The sequence below is a fragment of the Talpa europaea genome (assembly GCF_964194135.1).
Source record: "Talpa europaea genome assembly, chromosome: 16".
NCBI lineage: Eukaryota > Metazoa > Chordata > Mammalia > Eulipotyphla > Talpidae > Talpa > Talpa europaea.
In genome coordinates, this window is record NC_140084.1 from 21,130,452 (window position 1) to 21,148,235 (window position 17,784).

General features: G+C 46.9%; 1 protein-coding gene across 1 annotated transcript in view; it reads left to right on the top strand.

Moving 5' to 3' along the window:
* Nucleotides 1-17,784, top strand: part of ZNF423 (zinc finger protein 423) — a gene marked incomplete at both ends in the record, with an annotated part of 285,025 nt that overhangs the window by 189,785 nt on the left and 77,456 nt on the right. The window contains one exon of the mRNA XM_084256847.1: nucleotides 2,552-2,636. Coding sequence (XP_084112973.1) covers nucleotides 2,552-2,636 — 85 coding nt within the window. The remainder of the gene's footprint in view (nucleotides 1-2,551; nucleotides 2,637-17,784) is intronic.

Here is a 17,784-nt window from a genome sequence, read left to right on the forward strand (position 1 = left end):
TCTAGGCATCTGTGCCAGAAGGTGTGTTCCGGGCGGGCCTGTGCGTGCATCTGTGTCGTGGCGGCTTGTGCATTCGCTGGCATATGTGGGAGCGACGGGTGCCACTATCAGGCCTCCAGAGAGAGGGACCTGAGGGCTTGTGTGTCTCTGGGGATCAGTTGAGCCTGTACCCCTACGAGAACTTGATCTACAGGACCTCAACTTCTCTGAGGGCATTGCGCCTGCCTATGTGTATGTGTGTGCTCGTGACTGCCCAGGAGGGTCTTGTGTGTGGATGGTGAGTTGGGAGTGTACATATGTATGCTCACATATCTGTGTGTGTGTCCTCATATGCGTATCCATGCCTGTGCATACAGGCTGTTGTGAGTGTGTATGTGTGTGTGTGTGTGTGTGTGAGAGAGAGAGAGAGAGACAGAGAGACAGAGAGACAGAGACAGAGAAACAGAGAGAGACAGAGAGACTAGCCAGGCTCTTCTAGCCAGCAATCCTTCTGACCCCTCCTTGGCAATTTCCTAGAGACATTCCCCCTGCTGTCCCCTGGAAGGGCCCAGACCTCTGGAAGAGCTCTTTCTGTCACTGAGGTTGGCCATATGGTGTCGGGGCATTGTCCTGCCTGGACCCCAAGTAACTACTCTTCCAAGCATAGTAAGCCACCTTTGTTCACCTGCCCTGGGAGGAGCAGCCAGAACCACTCCATCATGGGTTGACCCCCACACTGGTCTGGACCAGCCACGGCTGTGGCCTCCAGAACCTCCCATCCAGGCAGGGATCCTGGTCTTCCTCATCTAACAGGCATTCCCCTGGCTTCCTTGGCATGGGGCGTGCTTCATGACTGCATCCACTTGTTCATTCATTGATTCATTCATTCATATCAGCATCAAGAGCTCTCAGACTCGCCAGGCAATGTGAGTAGGGGACACATGTGAGAGAGAATGAATGACTTGGACAGTGGAGAAACCCAAGGTCTTTCTTCTCCATGAGTGTGAAACTGGAGATGAGCCGACATGGGGCACTGGGATGTGCCCCCTCAGAAGTCTTCCACCCCTGCATTTCCCCCTGCCTGTGGGGACACTGGACTCCGCAGCCCTGTCCTATCCCTGCAGACTCACCCGTTCCTTTCAGGGCATTTCCATGCAGAGCACCTGTTTCTGGGCCTGGTACTGTGACCTGCACCGAAGACCCCTAAAACATGGGGGTGGGGAGGGAAGGCCCCCTGCTATTTTACAGATTGGCTCATTTGTTCAACAGATCCTAAGCACTTAGTCTTTGGTGGCCGTGGGATCCCAAATGTGGACAAAGTACATCCTGGCTCTCTAGGTGCTCATGGTGCATTGGGGAGCAAACGAGACAATCTGCCACGAGAAAGCCATGTACTGGTTAACTCGATGCTTTCAGGGTTAGCTTGGGGCCTGGGGAGACCCTGAACTTACTCTGCAGTGGCAAGAGAGGGCTTCTTAGACGAAGTGACATCTGAACTGAGTTCTCGAGGCCACAGCATAAGCAGAGGTGTGGAGGTGGGAGACCAGGCCCTTTAGGGGAGCTGCAGGTGTGGGTGCTGGGTCTGAGTTGCCTGGTGATTCATCCTGGCTGCACAGTTGAGAGTTTGGCCCGAGTGCTCAGCCAAAACCGAAGTCTGACTCCCTTTTCAGAGGTCTGGAGAGGCATCCTCCCAGGAGCAAAAAAAACTTGGGTATTTTGCATCCTGATACCATTTCTCCCTCATCCTAAAATCTGCCGGCCACAACCCTTCTGTCCACAGGTTAACGCCCCCTCTGTCCACAGGAGGCTTAGTGGTGAGAGTAAGCTCCACTCTTTGGAATAGGTCTTCAAGAAGCTTCAAAGCATTTGATGATCTCCATTTTTCTGCCCGTACCTCCAAGAGTCAGCTGGTAATAGCTCTCTGTGTGTTCAGGTCAACCCGGGGACCCATGTGCCTAAGGTAGATGTGAGGAAATCCTCAGTTACCTCGAGCACCAGAGTGGGTGGGAGCAGTGTCTTCTGCTTGGCCCCATGACTCACAGGACATGTAAAAAGGTGAGAGTAGTTGGATGGATGGAAAGATGGATGGATGGATGGGTGTGTGTGTGTGTGTGTGTGTGTGTGTGTGTGAGAGAGAGAGAGAGAGAGAGAGAGAGAGAGAGAGAGTGACTGTGTGTGAGATTGAATGGGCACACAGCACACAGATGTGTGTGTGTATGGATAGAAAGGTGGAAGGTAGGTAGATGGATTGGGGCCTGCTCCCAGCAGGTCAGCCTCCCTCACCTTCCTTTTGTGCTTCTGTTCCGTGTCCTCATCTTGGGGTGGGGCAGTTTCCCCCTCATCTTGCAGAGGAGCAGCTTCCTTGAATGGAGGCTGGAGAGTCCACTCCTCTCCCCAGACAGGAGAGCTGGCCTCAGGGGCAGTGGGAAGAGGATGGCCCAGAGAGACCTGGAGGGGCCCAGAGTCCTCTGGGAACTCGAGTCAGGACCTCCAGGAACTTCTGCTTTCTGCTCTCACATTTCTTTTCCACCCCCTAATGGTCTCATTCCTTTTCTTTTTGGTTTCCAAACAGAAAAAGACATACCAGTGCATCAAGTGCCAGATGACCTTCGAGAATGAGAGAGAGATCCAAATCCATGTTGCCAACCACATGATCGGTAAGAACTTCTCCTGCTACCGTGCTGGAGCCACTCGCGGGGCTTGAAGCTTGCGGCTCCCATCATCATCTCTCTGGCTTTTAGGGCAAAGGATGGAGCCGCTGCTGCCATTTCTGAGATATTTCAAATGGGAGTAAAAGTGTCAGAGTTGAGCGCCATATCCATCTGAGCCTCTTGTCGCGGCTCCACTCACATTACAGTCAAACTTCTGACAGTCACTTCCATTTCCCAGCATAAATTTCCCTCCATTTCTGAAACAAAGTGCTTTCCAGTTGTCAAGCACTCAGGGGCAATTATGCTTCAATTTCGTATGTCATGACATTGAATAGATTTAACTGCTTGCATTTCCCCACTAAACGTGTGAATTCCTCAGGCACATTGTCAAAACAGAACGCTTGCAAAGTTATTTCGGTCCTTTTCCTATTCCTCTTCAAGTGGTTTTGGACTTTGGAAAATTCAGCCTTTCTAGGAGGGGAGCTTTCAAAATCACAGAGCCTTCCCACTTGGCCTGAAGTTTAGAGGAAGGATAAAGAAGAACTTGCTGGGTGTGGGTTGCCCCATACATCCTCCACTTCGTACCCCCACCCCCACATCGAGGGCACAGGTGGATTTCTGGTGCACATGGGGCTGAGGAAGGGAGCCTTGGAAGCTTCTGGAATCCTGATGCCCTTAGATCTTTGGAGATCACCTTATCCAAGGCCCCTGTAGTCTGAACAATGAGGATTGAGCTTCCTCTGAACTTCCTCTCACTTTTCTTCCTGTAATCTCTTTTCCTTATAGTTTTAACAGCAGCCCTGCCAACAGCATTGTTATACATGGGTTCATTGCATACATCAGAACAAATCCCTTCAAGTGTATAACTCAGTGACTGCTCAGCAGCAGAGCCCCCCTGTGTAACTAACACCCTGATGACCAGGGGCCTCCTCTTGCCCCTCTTGGGACTCTCCCACCAACAAAAGGTTCTCATGCCCTGATGTCCAAAGCGTAGGCTGCTTTTGCCTTTTTGCACTTTACATCAGTGGGATCTGCTGGCGTCTTTTGCTCTCTCTGACTCTTGCTTCTTGGCGGACACCACTCCTTCTCATAGACGTGACTGTCCCTTCTGGGAACACATCACCCTTTATCTTTTCTGCTTCTGATGGTCATCTGGGTAGTTTCCATTTTGTAGTTGTTTCCAATAGTGCGCTCTGGGAATGTTTTCGTGGCATGTGGGGACTCCACTGTAGTGGCATTATCTCGAGAGCTTGGGGTGGTGGGTCACAGGTTATGAGTAGGGTCCTTTCGGTAGGTTCTGACGAATTTCCCAAGCGGTCCCCATGCTCCCAGGGTGGTGCTAGGGCATTCTGCACAGCTGGGTCCCCGCGTGTTTCATTGACTTCAGAAGAAGCAGTAACCCTGGGCTCAGACCTGGTCCCCTCCTCGCTATAGTATTGCCTGCTCATGGGCGTGGGTCCCTGAATCCCCAGGGCACTGGCCCCCACTGTGTGGCGGCGCTCGCCCAGCGGTGAGGGGGTGGGGGAGCCCTCAAGGGGCAGGTAGAGCCCCAGGAGTTTGGCCTGACAAGGAGATTGGTGGCTTTTTAATTTCTTTTATTTGAAAGCCCCCTGCTGAAGCAGAAGAAGGAAACTACCTTGTCAGTTACTGGCTGCTGAGACCGCTTTCACGGGAGTGTCGAGGAGGTGAAGATGAAGATATCTAAAAATGTTTGCTTTTGTAGCAGGTGTTAATGCATACTCCTGTTTGTAAGCACAAGGGCGAGAGCAGGCTAATTGGACCACAGTGATTTCAAATGTGCCCCCCGCCCTCCTCCTGCCTTTCCTTTCGTGCACAGCCTGGAAGCAGTGTCCTCAGGTGGAAGGCGAGGGTTTGCTTTTAACTAGAGTTGTGGGAATCTGAATGGAGGGCTTGGTGGGCGTCTGGGCCTTTGTGTGAATGAGGAGTCCTATCTGGTGAGTGACCCGGGCCCCTCAACCCCATCTACCTGGCAGTGCTGGGATCTGGCCTGATTCTAGGTCACATGGGACCCTCAGTCCTCAGCACCTGCAAGATGATTTTGCAGTTGCAGAAAGTCTCACCATTTGGGTCCCTAGTGCATGGCTGGGGTATGGCTGCTAACCATACCTCTGGTGGCAGCGAGGGACCACCTCTTACTCACCCTCCTCACCTGTTCATCCTCCTCTGGACTCATCAGCTCCACCTATTAAAGAACTTAGCATTGACATGCCCCTGCCTTCTGAGACCCCAGCACCCCACAGAGGACCCCACAGCACACACACCAGGCAGGAATGGGAAGGCACATTGGGTAAGGCTGCCAACAGCTGCCAAGCACTGAGCCTTAACACACCAGGGGCAGTAGGTGTACATGGTTTTTATCCTTCTAGGGGAGGTTTAACAACTTACTCAAGTTCCCAGACGGGAGTAGAGAGCTGAGGGCTGATCCAAAGCCGCTGTTTCCACTTGCTCGGCTCCTCTGCCAGGGCCTGTGGCAAGAGAAGTCCAGCGCTGCCCACGGGGGTCCCTGTCCGCAGGGGAGGCTGGTGGGCATCTAGGTTAGTACAGCGCAGTGAGGCTGATGCTTCCAGAACAGGGACCACTGGATCCAAATAGGTCCGTCAGACAGGTCTGGGTGTTGAAGGAGAGAGAGTTCTCTGTTGGGCCAGGCCTGGCAGAGGGAGTAGGGAGGAAAGACAGGGTCCCAGAGCCAGGCCGGAGCAGGGGCTGTCCTCGCAGGATGTGTTGCTAGATTGAGAAGGTGAGGAGCACCATCTGTAGGAGGATTGTGGGGTGAGAAATACTCAGAAGTAGGAGAGAATAAGTGAGTTGGGGGGGCAGGGGCCCCCATATGTCTGGGATGGAGGTATCTTGGAGGCATCTCATGAAGCAGCATCAAAGGCAGTGAGGGCGTGGAGGCAGCTTGGGGCTGGCCCAGGAGGGACTTTGAAAGCCTGGCTAAGGGGTTGGGGCTTGACCCTCTATCTAGATCCAAATCTGGGAGCCCTTTAGCTAATGTTTTACTTGACTCCTCTTGAAAACCAGAAGGGGTGGCAGCCAGGGCCCCACACTTCCACGTGGCACAGCTGTGGGAGCACAACTGTGTGTTCCCAGGCACCACAGCCCCCACCTGTCTCTATTGTAGTTGTGTGTATTGGGGGTGCTTTTTTCATTTGTGTCCCCGTGTGCACCGGAGTCTGCAACCTTGGACTTAGCCTAGGGAGCCATTGAAGGTTGTGGAGCAGTCTGGCCAGGGCATAGCTAAGTGTTTTAGGAAGATGAATCTGGCTGCAGTATTGAGGGGGAGCAAGATGGGAAAAGAGTGACGAGCCTCCTGGTCTGGCCTGGGGCTGAGGGCAGGAGGCCGGGAAGAAGTGAGGAAGGAGGCAATGGAATTTATACTTGGCCTGTGCTGTGTGTCGTGCTGGCTCTGGTGACTTGGGGAGTGTGACTGGAAGAGAGGCAGGTACAGGAACTTGGCTGGGGGCTGGCTCTCCAATCCCAGTACAAAGTGTTGGGGCCCAGTGTCCCTGTGGAAAGTTTCCCCTGCTAAGTGGCCCATGCCCCAGAGTGGCCGCCTGCAATCAGCGGGGGTAAAAGCCCCCCTTAGTGGCACCAAGGGGACTCAGCTGGTAGAAGTGGCACTGTTTGGTTTGGCGGCCTTCTCATAAACTCGGGGCACTGGGGGTCTGGGGCAGGCTCCCCAGGGGCCTAGACGGCTGGAGACCTCCCCTGGGGGACTCTAAACTGGCCTTTTTATAGCAGGGGGGCCTCTTTGTGGCTTTGCAGCCTCCAGACCCTGAGAGTTATGATGACTCAGGGCATGTCTCCTTGGAAACATTTCCCCAGCACCCCTCCCCTGGCGGCTGCTGAGGAAGGAGTGATTTGGAGCTGGTAGAAAAGCAAGGGTCTTTTGAAACCTTTTCAACAGCGTGGTCTCCTTTGAAATTCCCCCTCCCCACAAAGAATGGGGGCCCCTTCTCTGGGCCTCCCCCAGCTTTTGAAATGGTTTTAGACACCCCCTCTGCTAGGAGGCACATCAAAAACTTGGAGCAATCCACAGCTCCCTTCTGTGGCCTCCTGCCTGGGTGACCTGGCTCTGCCCAGCTGCCCCTTCCCCGCCTCCTGCTGCCCTCCCCCTGCTCCAGGCCCCCAACCTCCTGCTGCCCCCACCCCTCCCTAGACTCTGAAGGGATGGCCGACATGCCTCAGAAAATGGCTCTGTAGGAGGCCCCTGGCTTGGGGTCCCTGGGGCCTGCTGAGGAGAGCTGAAGGCTGGTGGGGGGCCCCGGCCCAGAAATACCGCCCCCCTCTGAGGGCTGGGGAAGGGAGGAGCCTCTTCCATGTGTGCTGAAAGTATATTCACAGGGCATTCTGGGCCTCTGACCCAGAGGAAACGGATTTGGGGGAAGGCCTGTCTCCCACAACTGCTTATGGACATTTGCTTGTCGGTTCCCATCTGGTGCATGGCTGGATAAGGGGTTTGAGAACTTGTCCTTGAAATAACGAACTTGTTATGACCCAGGTTGGCCCCAAGGGAGTGACTCAGCCTCTGGGCCCCTGGATGTCCTTACTCAGGGCTTCATGGGCCCTTGGGGGAGCCCCAGGGAGAGGCAGGGCTGGGAAGGGACAGCCCTCAGGGAATCTTGTCAGGAACATTTGCCCTCCATGTCCTTGGAAAGTGGTTGTGGTCCCTGTGGCAGGCAGCCAGGCCCAAGTCAAGCCCGTCCCAGTGGGGCATTAGTCACTCTGGAGACGTTATTTTCTTGGTCACATCAGCCCCTTTTCCCTGGGTGCCTCTTAAGGGCTGGGCTTTGCTATTGGGGGTGAACAAATAAGGGGGTGTTCAGAAGATCGGCTCTCCTACCTCCTGTTCAGGCTGTTAAAATGTGCCCCCTCTGCGATGGCCGGTGGTCCTTGTCCTCATCTCTGCCGGCTCCCCAGAAACTCTCATCTGCCTCGCTGTGGCAATATGGGCGCTGGTCTGCCTGGAGAGGGAGGGTCTGTTTGGGTGTGTGTGTGAGAGAAGGTGAGACTGAGAGGTTTTCTGCCTTCTGAATTTTGAAGAACCACGTTCCTGGAGACATGTGGAAAGGCACCTCGCATGCCGAGGGCCTTGCTGCAGACCTAGCCCGTAGTGTCTGGAGGAGCTTGGTCTGGTGTCTTATCAGTGTGTTATCTTCACACCAGGGAAATACAAAAATCCTCAAATGTGGTGGAAAGAAAAACTCATAAGAAGGAAAAGAAGGGGTTCCTGTCTCCTCTCTGTTGATGGGGTTGTCAACAGTGGGGCTTTTGATTCAGGAACACTAGACCCCAAACATCTGTCTCACCTTAATTTGTGATAAAAATGTCTCCCTCTTCCCCCAGAGATCATGTTTCAAGTTCTGAAATTATTCTGTCAAAATAATAAGACTGCACAGAGTGCCTATAATCCAATTCTTTCTTATTTATTTTTTTGCAAAATCCCCAAATGGGCAGAGTTACTCCCCCTCAATCCCTGCAGGCAAGAGGACTCAGTTTCCCTGATTTTGAATCTCACTGGTTGGTTTAAGAAAGCTGTTGATCGAACACTTTGGTCTATGGAGAATCCATCTATTCTAGATTTTTAAATGAGTTTTTTCATTTTCATAGATTTCTTCCTTTGTTTTGATGGAGAATGGCTCTGTAGGTAGGATTTCCTCTAACAGTAACCTTGGTTCAGTAAACATGATTGAAATCCTTGGTGGGCTTGGTGAAGAACCTCTAGACTAATTAGAGAGATGGTTACCTCAAAGGATAAATTTAAGTCTAAGATGTGGAAACTCAAAAGACAGGCGTGATGTCCAATCTGGGCATTCTAGGAAAGCTTCTTGGAGGAGGTGACCCCTACACAGGGTCTTAGCAAATGGGAAATAAGGTAGGCAGGACCTTCCAGGCAGAGAAAATAGCATAAGCTAATTCATAGAGAAGAGACCACTTACTACATGGGGAAGTTATAGACAATTCAGTATTGCTACAGAATAAATTGTGAGGCAGGAGGTGGGTGGATCACAGAAAAGAGGAGTAGGTGAGAGGAGTCATGGATGTTGGTTAGAGGGTGTAGGTTGGAGAAACACTTGTTTCTCTTTGGAGAGACAAAGCCAGCAATATTGGGAAAGTTGAGGTGTGAAGGAAGGGGAGAAGTTAGGAATGACTCAAAGTCTCAGGTGACCAGGTTTTGAGCGACAGTTATAAGATGGTATCATGTTTGAAGAAGAGCTGTTGGGGACTAGCAAAGAAGATGACAATAATAATAGTAACCAGTAATATTTAACGAGGCTCACCAACTACCAGGCCCTGCTATCAATATCTGCACATTATCATACTGAACCCCAGCACAACTTATGATGGGGACACTGTTACTTTCTCCTTTTTGTACAATGGAGAATTGAAGTGACTTGGTCCAATGTCAATAAATTGCAGCAAGGGGACCTGAACTCAGGCAGTGCAATTCCAAGCCTGGGGTCCTCTTAACCCCTACACCTGAAGGCTCATCACACTTTTCTTGTAAACCTTTGCTTTGTTATCCCCTCTACCTAAAGAGACATTCCTGCAAGTAGCTATATGGCTCATTCCCTGATCCTTATATCTTCTCAAAGTGAGGGCCTTTCGACACAAAAATACTAGTTAGAAAGGAAGCCTGTACTCCTGTGTTTTTTTGCAGCACTCTTTACAATAGCCAAGATATGAGTGGCCAAAATGGATGAATATGTCAAAAAACTGTGGTATATTTACACAATGGAATATTACTTAGCAATCAAAAAGGACAAACTCATTTGTAGCCACATGGATGGAGCTGGAAGGGATTATGCTAGCTGAAATAGATAAGAAGGAAAAAGATAAATATCAGATGGTCTCACTTATATGTGGAATATAGATAAGCCAATTGAAAGGTCAAGAAAAAGTAAAAATTAGCAAGCTGACTATAAATTTGAGGTATACAGCAAAGGAGGGGGAAAGAAGAAGGAGGTCAAAACAGAGGAGGGAAGAAACAAGGGAATATGGTGATTGTTTACGGGTGATATGGTGATGGGTGAACTGTGGGGACTACAAAGATATAAGAAAAAAATAATTGATAACAAAAAAAGTGAGGTCCTTTTAAATCAATTTATTTAAATTGCAAGTTCTTCCAACCCCTTGTCCTGCCATTCTCCTCTATTTTTCTTCCTAACAGTTAGTCCTGAATTTGATACTATATGCTTTCTTTTGCTTTGTTTCCTTGGATGTTTCTGAAATCATACAGATTTGCAGTCAGCTTTCTTCATCTTCTGTAGCCTGCTCCACAGTGAGCATCCAGTTTTTCCTGTGGCCAGGCAGCGTGGCCGCGCTAACTTCCTAGCCCTCCTCCTCTGGAGTGTCGCGATTATTTCTCCAGTTCTGTGAAGGGTCTGATCCAATCAGAAATATATTCGTCCTTTACTCCAGATGCTTTACTTAAGGACCAGCAGGGTTTTCTTTTCTTTCTTTTTTTTTTTTTTTTTGCCTTTTTTCTACGCTCTTGAGCTGTTCTGAGCTTCCATCATCTATAGGAGAAAACCCTACCTCTTTAATACCATTATTTTGAATGTAAACACTGATTTTTTTTAGTACACACAACAACACCCCCATCTGTTGGACCCCTTCCACCCTTACTCACACTCCCCAAACTCTCCTCTCAGGTAACCTCAGTTCTGTTGTCAAAGTCCACTGTTTTATTGTTGTTTTGTTCTGCCCATCCCTTATACTCCACGTATAGGTAAAATCATCTAACATTTGTTTTTCTCTTTTCTGACTGATTTCACCTCACATAATCCCTTAGAGTGGCTTCCATTTTGCCACAAAGGCCAAAATTTCATTTTTTTTTAATAGCTGAGGATTCCATTATGTATATGTGTATACATATAAATACATACATATACATACATGTATACACACATACATGGTGAATATATATATACCCAAAGCCTTCTCATCCACTCCTGTCAGTGGGCACCTAGGTTGTGACTTGTGAATAGTGCTGCATCGGGCTCGTCACACTTGATGAGTTTGAGTTTGTGAAGATGTGGCCTTGCCTGTCTGAATGTTGGGCTGGCTGGCTGTTGGCCACATGGCAGGGAGCGCAGGAGAAAGACCTGGGCTGAGAAGGGGATTGGCGGCCTCAGCGTGGATGGTGCAGGCAGCCAGGGGGCACATGGAGCCTGAGGAACGAGCTGTTGTCCAAGATAGCAAAGTGCTTCTGGGCAGCAGAGGGGGAAGCCCCCGAGAGGCAACAGGGGGCGGGGGAGGCTGAGGAGGAGCTGCAAACCAGAGCCCCCCACTGTGAGTATTAAGCCAGAGGACACTGAAGACATCCCACTATTTCAAGTAGTGATCTGTTCCGTGAAGAAAATAGGGGCAGTCCTGAGGGACGTGGGACATGGGAACAATGTGAAAACACATGTTGGCAATGGCCTGGATGGGATGGCAGTTTTGGTTTCAGTCAGATGCAAGGTGGCCCACTGACCTGGACGCTTGAGCCCGCTGGCTGCACGTCCTTTACCTGTAGGAAGGAGAGCCTACGTGGGGCCACTGAATGTGAGAAAACCTGGTGCCCAGGACTGGCCGGGCCCTCATTGGATGCTGCTCCTGGTCCCTACAGCGCCCCCTCCTGCATGGGCTGTCAGGCTCTCTCCAGCCTGGGGCAGAGTTGGAGACTCAAGCGTCCCCTCTCTTGGTGTTTCACTGCATTCTCTGCGGCCATCCTCCAGAGTCATGGCACCAGGAGCACTCCATAAACTCAGTAGCTTGGGCCTCCCAGCTGCCTCTGCCTTCCCTCTTTCCCAAGGCTCTGCCCAGCCTGGGCTTTCTCTGTGGTCCCCTGGCATCACTTTCCCTGCTCTCTGGCCTCACTCCTGATGGCTTTCTTTTGCTTCTCTCTGGGTCCATCCTGCTCCTTTCCAACCACAGCCCCTGGCAGTTACCAGATACCTTTGTCCTGTGGCTTCCAGATTTAGTAAATAAAATTACAGTGGCTAGTTAAATTTGAATTTCAAATAAACAACAAAGAGTTTTTGCATGGGCTATACTTATTTTAAGAAATTATTTGTTGTTTGTCTGAAGTTAGTCTGACTAGCCGTCCCATATGTCCCCCCACAAACCCCACACTTCAAACCAATTGGCTTGAGGAAGGATACCCCTCTCCTTTTTTAAAAGGTCATGTTCCGTTATTCTTACTAATAATTTTTTAATTTGAAGTATAGTTGATATATTAGTTTCAGGTATTCAAAATGATTAAACGCATATATTTTGATATAATCACTGCAATAAATCGAGTTAATATAGTTATATTTTTCCCCTCTAGGGAGAACTTTTAAGATTATTCTTTTAGCAACTTTCAAATATACCATACAGTATTATTAACTCCAGTAGCCATGCTATATATTTCACCCCCAGGACTTATTTTATAACTGGAAGTTTCTACCTTTTGACCCACTTTATCCATTTTACTCACCAATTGATCACCACCAATCTATTCTCTGTATCTATGAGCTTGATTTTTTTCTTTCTTTTTAAAGATTCTTCATATAAGTGAGATCCTGCAATATTAACTTCTGTCTGACTTATTTCACCTAGCATAATGTCCCAGTGATTCATCCATGTTGTGCCAAATGTCAAAATTTCATTCCTTGTTTATGGCTGAATACTAGTCCACCACGTGTATGTGTATATATATATATATACACACAAACATATGTGTGTGTATATATATATATACATACATCTGTATATGTACCATATTTTCTTTATTCATTTATCCATCTATGGACTCTAAGTTATTTCTATGTCTTGGTTATTGTAAACAATGCTGCCATGAATCTTTTTGAGCTAATGTTTTCATTTTCTTTGGATAAATACCCAGAAGTGGAATGCTGGAGCATCTGGATTTTTTGAGGTGCCTCCATATTGTTTTCCATAACATCAATTTACATTCCCACCCACAATCCACATCCTTGTCAACATTTGTTATTTCTTTCTTTTTGATAACATCCATTCTAACAGGTATGAGGTGATAGATCACTGTGGTTTTGATTTGAATTTTTCTTATAATTAATGATGTTGAGCATTTTCCCCATATATCTGTTGGCAATTTGTGTATTTTTTTGGGGAAAATGTCTATTTGGATCGTCTGCCTATACACACACACACACACACACATTCAGGTCGTTAATCCATTTTGAATTAATTTTTTGTGTATGGGGTAAGAAAGAGGTACAGTTTCACTCTTTTGCATGTGGTTGTCCAGTTTCCCCAACATCTTTTATTGGTGAGACTGTTCTTTCCCATTATATATTCTTGGCTCCTCTGTGAAAAATTAATTGATAGTATAGGCATAGGCTTGTTTCTGGGCTCTCTATGCTGTTCCATTGATCTATGAGTCTGTTTTCATGCCAATACCATGTAGTTTGATTACTTTAGCTTTGTAACATACTTTGAAATCAAGGAGTGTGATGCCTCCAGCTTTGCTCTTTCTCAAGTTTTGCTTTGGCTATTTGAGGTAATTTTAGTTCTATACAAATTTCAGGATTGTTTTATTTCTATGTCAAGTGCTATTGAAATTTTGATAAGATTGCATTGAATCTGTAGATTGCTTTGGGTAGGTAGGAAGGGCATTTTAACAATATTAATTCTTCTAATCCATGAAAATGGGATTTCTTTCCATGTGTATGTGTCTTTAGTTTATATCATCAATGTTTTATAGTTATAGTTATAGTTATAGTTTTTGGTGTATAGGTCTTCCACCTCCTTGGTTAAATATTTTATCCTAGGTATTTTTCTTTTCTGATGTCATTGTAAATGGGAATATTTTCTTAAGTTCTCTGATAGTTTGTTATTACTATAGTATTGTATAGTATATAGAAACACCACATATTTTTATATATTGATTTTATATCCTGCAACTTCACTGAATTGGTTCACTTATTCTAACAGATTCCTTTGCTGGCATTTTTACATATATATATTTAATGTCTTGTCATCTACAATAGTGACAGTTTTATGTCATCTTTCCTAATGCTGCTATCCTTATAATAAAAACTAAAGTTATATATATATATATTTAAGATTTATTTATTTACACATAGGAGAAGTGGGTTGTAGGTCAGTAGTGTCAGGGGAGGGTGGGTGAACGGATTCACCAGAGACGGAGTGAGGACCAGGACAGGTGGATCTACTGAAATACACTGCTGAAGGGAGCAGCAGGCGAGACAGGAGAGGTTTGCTGCATCATGTGGGTTAGCCTCTGGCTGGGGATCGAACTCAGGCCGTAGTGGTGACAGTGCTAAGACTTAACGAGAGAGGCATTGTATGTTTTTTTTTTTTAAAGATTTATTTATTTTATAAAAGCAATGGGTACAGTCAGAAGCGCAGGAGGGCGAGAGAATTCACCAGAGCCAGAGTGGAGAGCAGAGCAGGCAGACTGACGAAGTACACTGCTGAGGGGAGCAGTGGGCAGCAGGAGAGGTCTACGCGCCATGTGGGACCCTTACCCGGTGGCCGGGGATCGAACCAGCGCTGCAGAGGCTGCGGGCAGCTTCGCAACCCAGCGCTCAACCGCTGTGCCACCAGGGAGGCCCTACATGTTTTTTTTTTTTTTAATTAAAGTTTTTATTTTGAGTTATGTGAAGGTTCACAAGGGGATTCTCAGATCCCCATGCCCTTTACCCGGTTTCCCCCAACAGTAACAGTTTGGAAAGAGCACAGTGTCACCACTGGGATGTTGATGTTGACACACTCAGGCTGCAAAACATTCCCATCACCACAGATCCTTTGTGTTGCCCCTTTTTTTTGTTTTTAAAAAAAGATTTATTTATTTATTTATTTATACAAGCACTGGGTACAGTCAGAACCGCGGGAGGGTGAGAGGATTCACCAAAGACAGAGCGGGGAGCAGAACAGGCAGACTGATGAAATACACTGCTGAGGGGAGCAGCGGGCACAGCAGGAGAGGTCTGCACGCCATGTGGGACCCTCGCCTGCTGGCCGGGGATCAAACCGGCACTACAGAGGCTGTGGACAGTTTCGCAGCCCAGCGCTCAACCACTGTGCCACCGGGGAGGCCCTGTGTTGCCCTTTTGTGGCCAGCCATAGCCACGTCCCTCCTACTTCATCTCTTCCTTTACCTTGGAAATCACTAATCTGTTCTCCATTTCTGTAATTTTGTCATTTTAAAAAATGTCATATAAATGGAATTATATGTAAGTTTTCAGGACCTTTGGGATAAATGCCTAAGATTGCAGTTGCTGGGTCTGTAACATTTGCATGTTTGACTTTTTAAGAAACTGCCAAATTGTTTTCTAGAATGCTTGTGTTATACTCCCACTAGCCATGAACAGGAGATCAAGTTTCTCCACATCCTCACTAGCAGTTGGTTTGTCACTATTTTTTATTTTAGCCGTCTGATGGGTGTATAGGGATATCTCATTGTGGTTTTAATTTGCATTTCTCTAATGGCTAATGATGTTGAACATCTTTTCATGGGCTTATTTGCCATATGTTTATCCTCTTTGATAAAATGTCTCTTCATATTTTTTGTCCATTTTCTAATTGGATTGTTTATTTTTTTAATATTGAGTTTTGAGAGTTATGTACCTATCCATCCATCCATCCATCCATCCATCCATCCATCCATCCATCCATCCATCCATCCATTCATCCATCCATCCATCCATCCATCCATCCATCCATCCATCCATCCATCCATCCATCCATCCATCCATCTACCCATCCACCCATCCATCCATCCATCTATTCTAAATACTAGTCTTTTGTCTGATATGGATTATACTTAGTCTACAGCTTCATTTTTCCATCTTCTTAAAGAGTCTTCTGCAGAGTAAAAAGTTTTTATTTTGCTAAAGTCCAATTCTCAATTTTACCTTTTATGGCTCATGAATTTGGTGTTAAGTTTAAAACTTCTGTCTAACCCTAACTCCCAAAAATTTTCTCCTGTGCTGTTTTTTTTTTTTTTAGTAAATTATTGAATAACATCTAACCACCCACTACTCATCACCCATAATTTGTTTTCACTCAGAAGCCTATTTTACCTAATATTTAATGGGGGCTGTGCAGCTTTTATTTCTGTGGGGTTTGGCTGGAACAGAGCTGTGATTATCCAAAAGTTTTCTGTCTTGCCGGTCTGCCCCTTCCCTGGTTCTGTGGTTAGTGAGAGTAGGTTTTGTTGGGACTTTCTTTTGGTCTCATGGTTGTCTTTTGCTGGTTGCCAGTTTCTTCCGCTTCCCTCCAATCTGAGATAAACAAGACCAAAAGAAAGCCCAGCATTACTGCCATGTTTTTTTTTTGTTTGTTTGTTTGTTTTTTGTTTTGGGTCACAAGGTATTTGGCTTTTTCTTACCATCTTTCAGAATCTTCTTATGCTTCGTCCATATATAAGGCCCAGTGTTTAAATTGTGTTTAGCTGGAGGAATAGGGACAATTACATCCAGAGGAAAATATGGAAGCTGAACAGACAACCAAGTTTCAGAAATGTCTGGAAAACATTGCTTTATTCTATTGCAACTTCTATGTTAGGTTATTGGACTCAAGGGCTTGAAGGAAAATCGGAATTAACACTGGGGGGGGGGGTTATAGATCAGACCAGGGCCAGGATCATTTCAAGGACCTTCTCCATGCAAGTGAGAGAAGTGTGGGGTGTGACCCCGATTCACCCATTGGTGGCAGCGTAAATCAAGTCCAGCGGCACCCAGCATAAATTGTGGTCCTAATGATATCTTGTCCCCGCTTCCAGCATTGCCTTTTGTTCTTTTTCCTTCAGTGATCTTTCTCTTATTTGAGCCTCCTAAGAGCTAATGCTCCTAGACAAGTCAGGTGGGCTCTACCTGATGTATTGGCTTGGTGCTCCAATCCAGTGAACCAAGAACTAGGCATATGTGGACCAGTGCTGGTGCTTGGGGGTGGATGAGAGCCACTGTGATCCAGCATTGGAAATGAGTGATCTCAGGTCAGTGTGGCTTAGAGCTGGAAACTGTCATGGGAATTGGGAGGGACGGACCAAGCCTGGACTGGCCACTTGCTTGTCTTATCCCTTCAAAGGAAGACAGACAGCCCTTTGCACAAACCCCTTTCCACTGAGCATTCTGAGCCTCTTCCCTCATTGTCATGGGCAGGGCCTTGGGGAAGCTGTGCTGAAATCAGAGCACTTGGATGGATATTGGAAAGTGGTGATGTTTCTAGGATGATGGGGTAATTAAAAACAAGACAGATTGTTTTTGAAGCATCAAATGCAAATTGTCAACACAAACATATTTCTGGACCTAACAGTTGAATGTGTGAATTAATTATGGACCCATTAAGAAGCAGAATTATTCTTCCTTTCAATGACTAAAACAACCCTGTTGCCCAGGCCTTTCACTCTGGATGGGGATTCCATGGCTGCTCTTTTAGAATCTTAGGGGCTGGTATTTCTCCCAGCAGCTGCTGCAGTTTTGATAATCTGACCCCAGAATCATGATTAGGGTTGGATTCCTATCAAATGTCAACATGTACTAAAAGAACTCATAATTTTGTGGAAAAAAATCATCTCTATTGTTAATGTGAGTCCTTAAAAGATGCTGAAGTTGAAGTCCATGCAGGACTCACTTATGTTCTTATATCTACATCCTCTGAATTCTGTGGTCTGTTCACCAGACACAGGGGTGCAGTGGCCATGAAAGGCATCTCTCATGTGTATGGGAACAGGGACACTTTACTAAATGAGGGTTTCATGAAGGATTTCTTATAAGGGATAGCCTCCTTATGTGTGTGCCTATGCATGTGCGCGTACACACACACACACACACGCACGCACGCATGCATGCACGCCCTCAGCTATCACCTGCATGACTGCTTTTGACTGTCTCATCATGTGCCTTTGAGATCTGCCTTACCAACATACATCTGAGAAGGTGTGACCCTATTCCTCTAAATCATATACATTGTTGTTAACTGATGCTACCTCAAAAAGAAAATAAATTAAAAAAAATAAGTTAGTGACAGGTTTTCTAAAAATAAAAAAGCAAGAATCATAAATATGTTCAACACTGCCAAAAAAAAAAATCTTTGGGATCTCACTGTAAAACACTTTGGGGCATTTATCTGGAGCATAAGGACCAGACTGTGGACC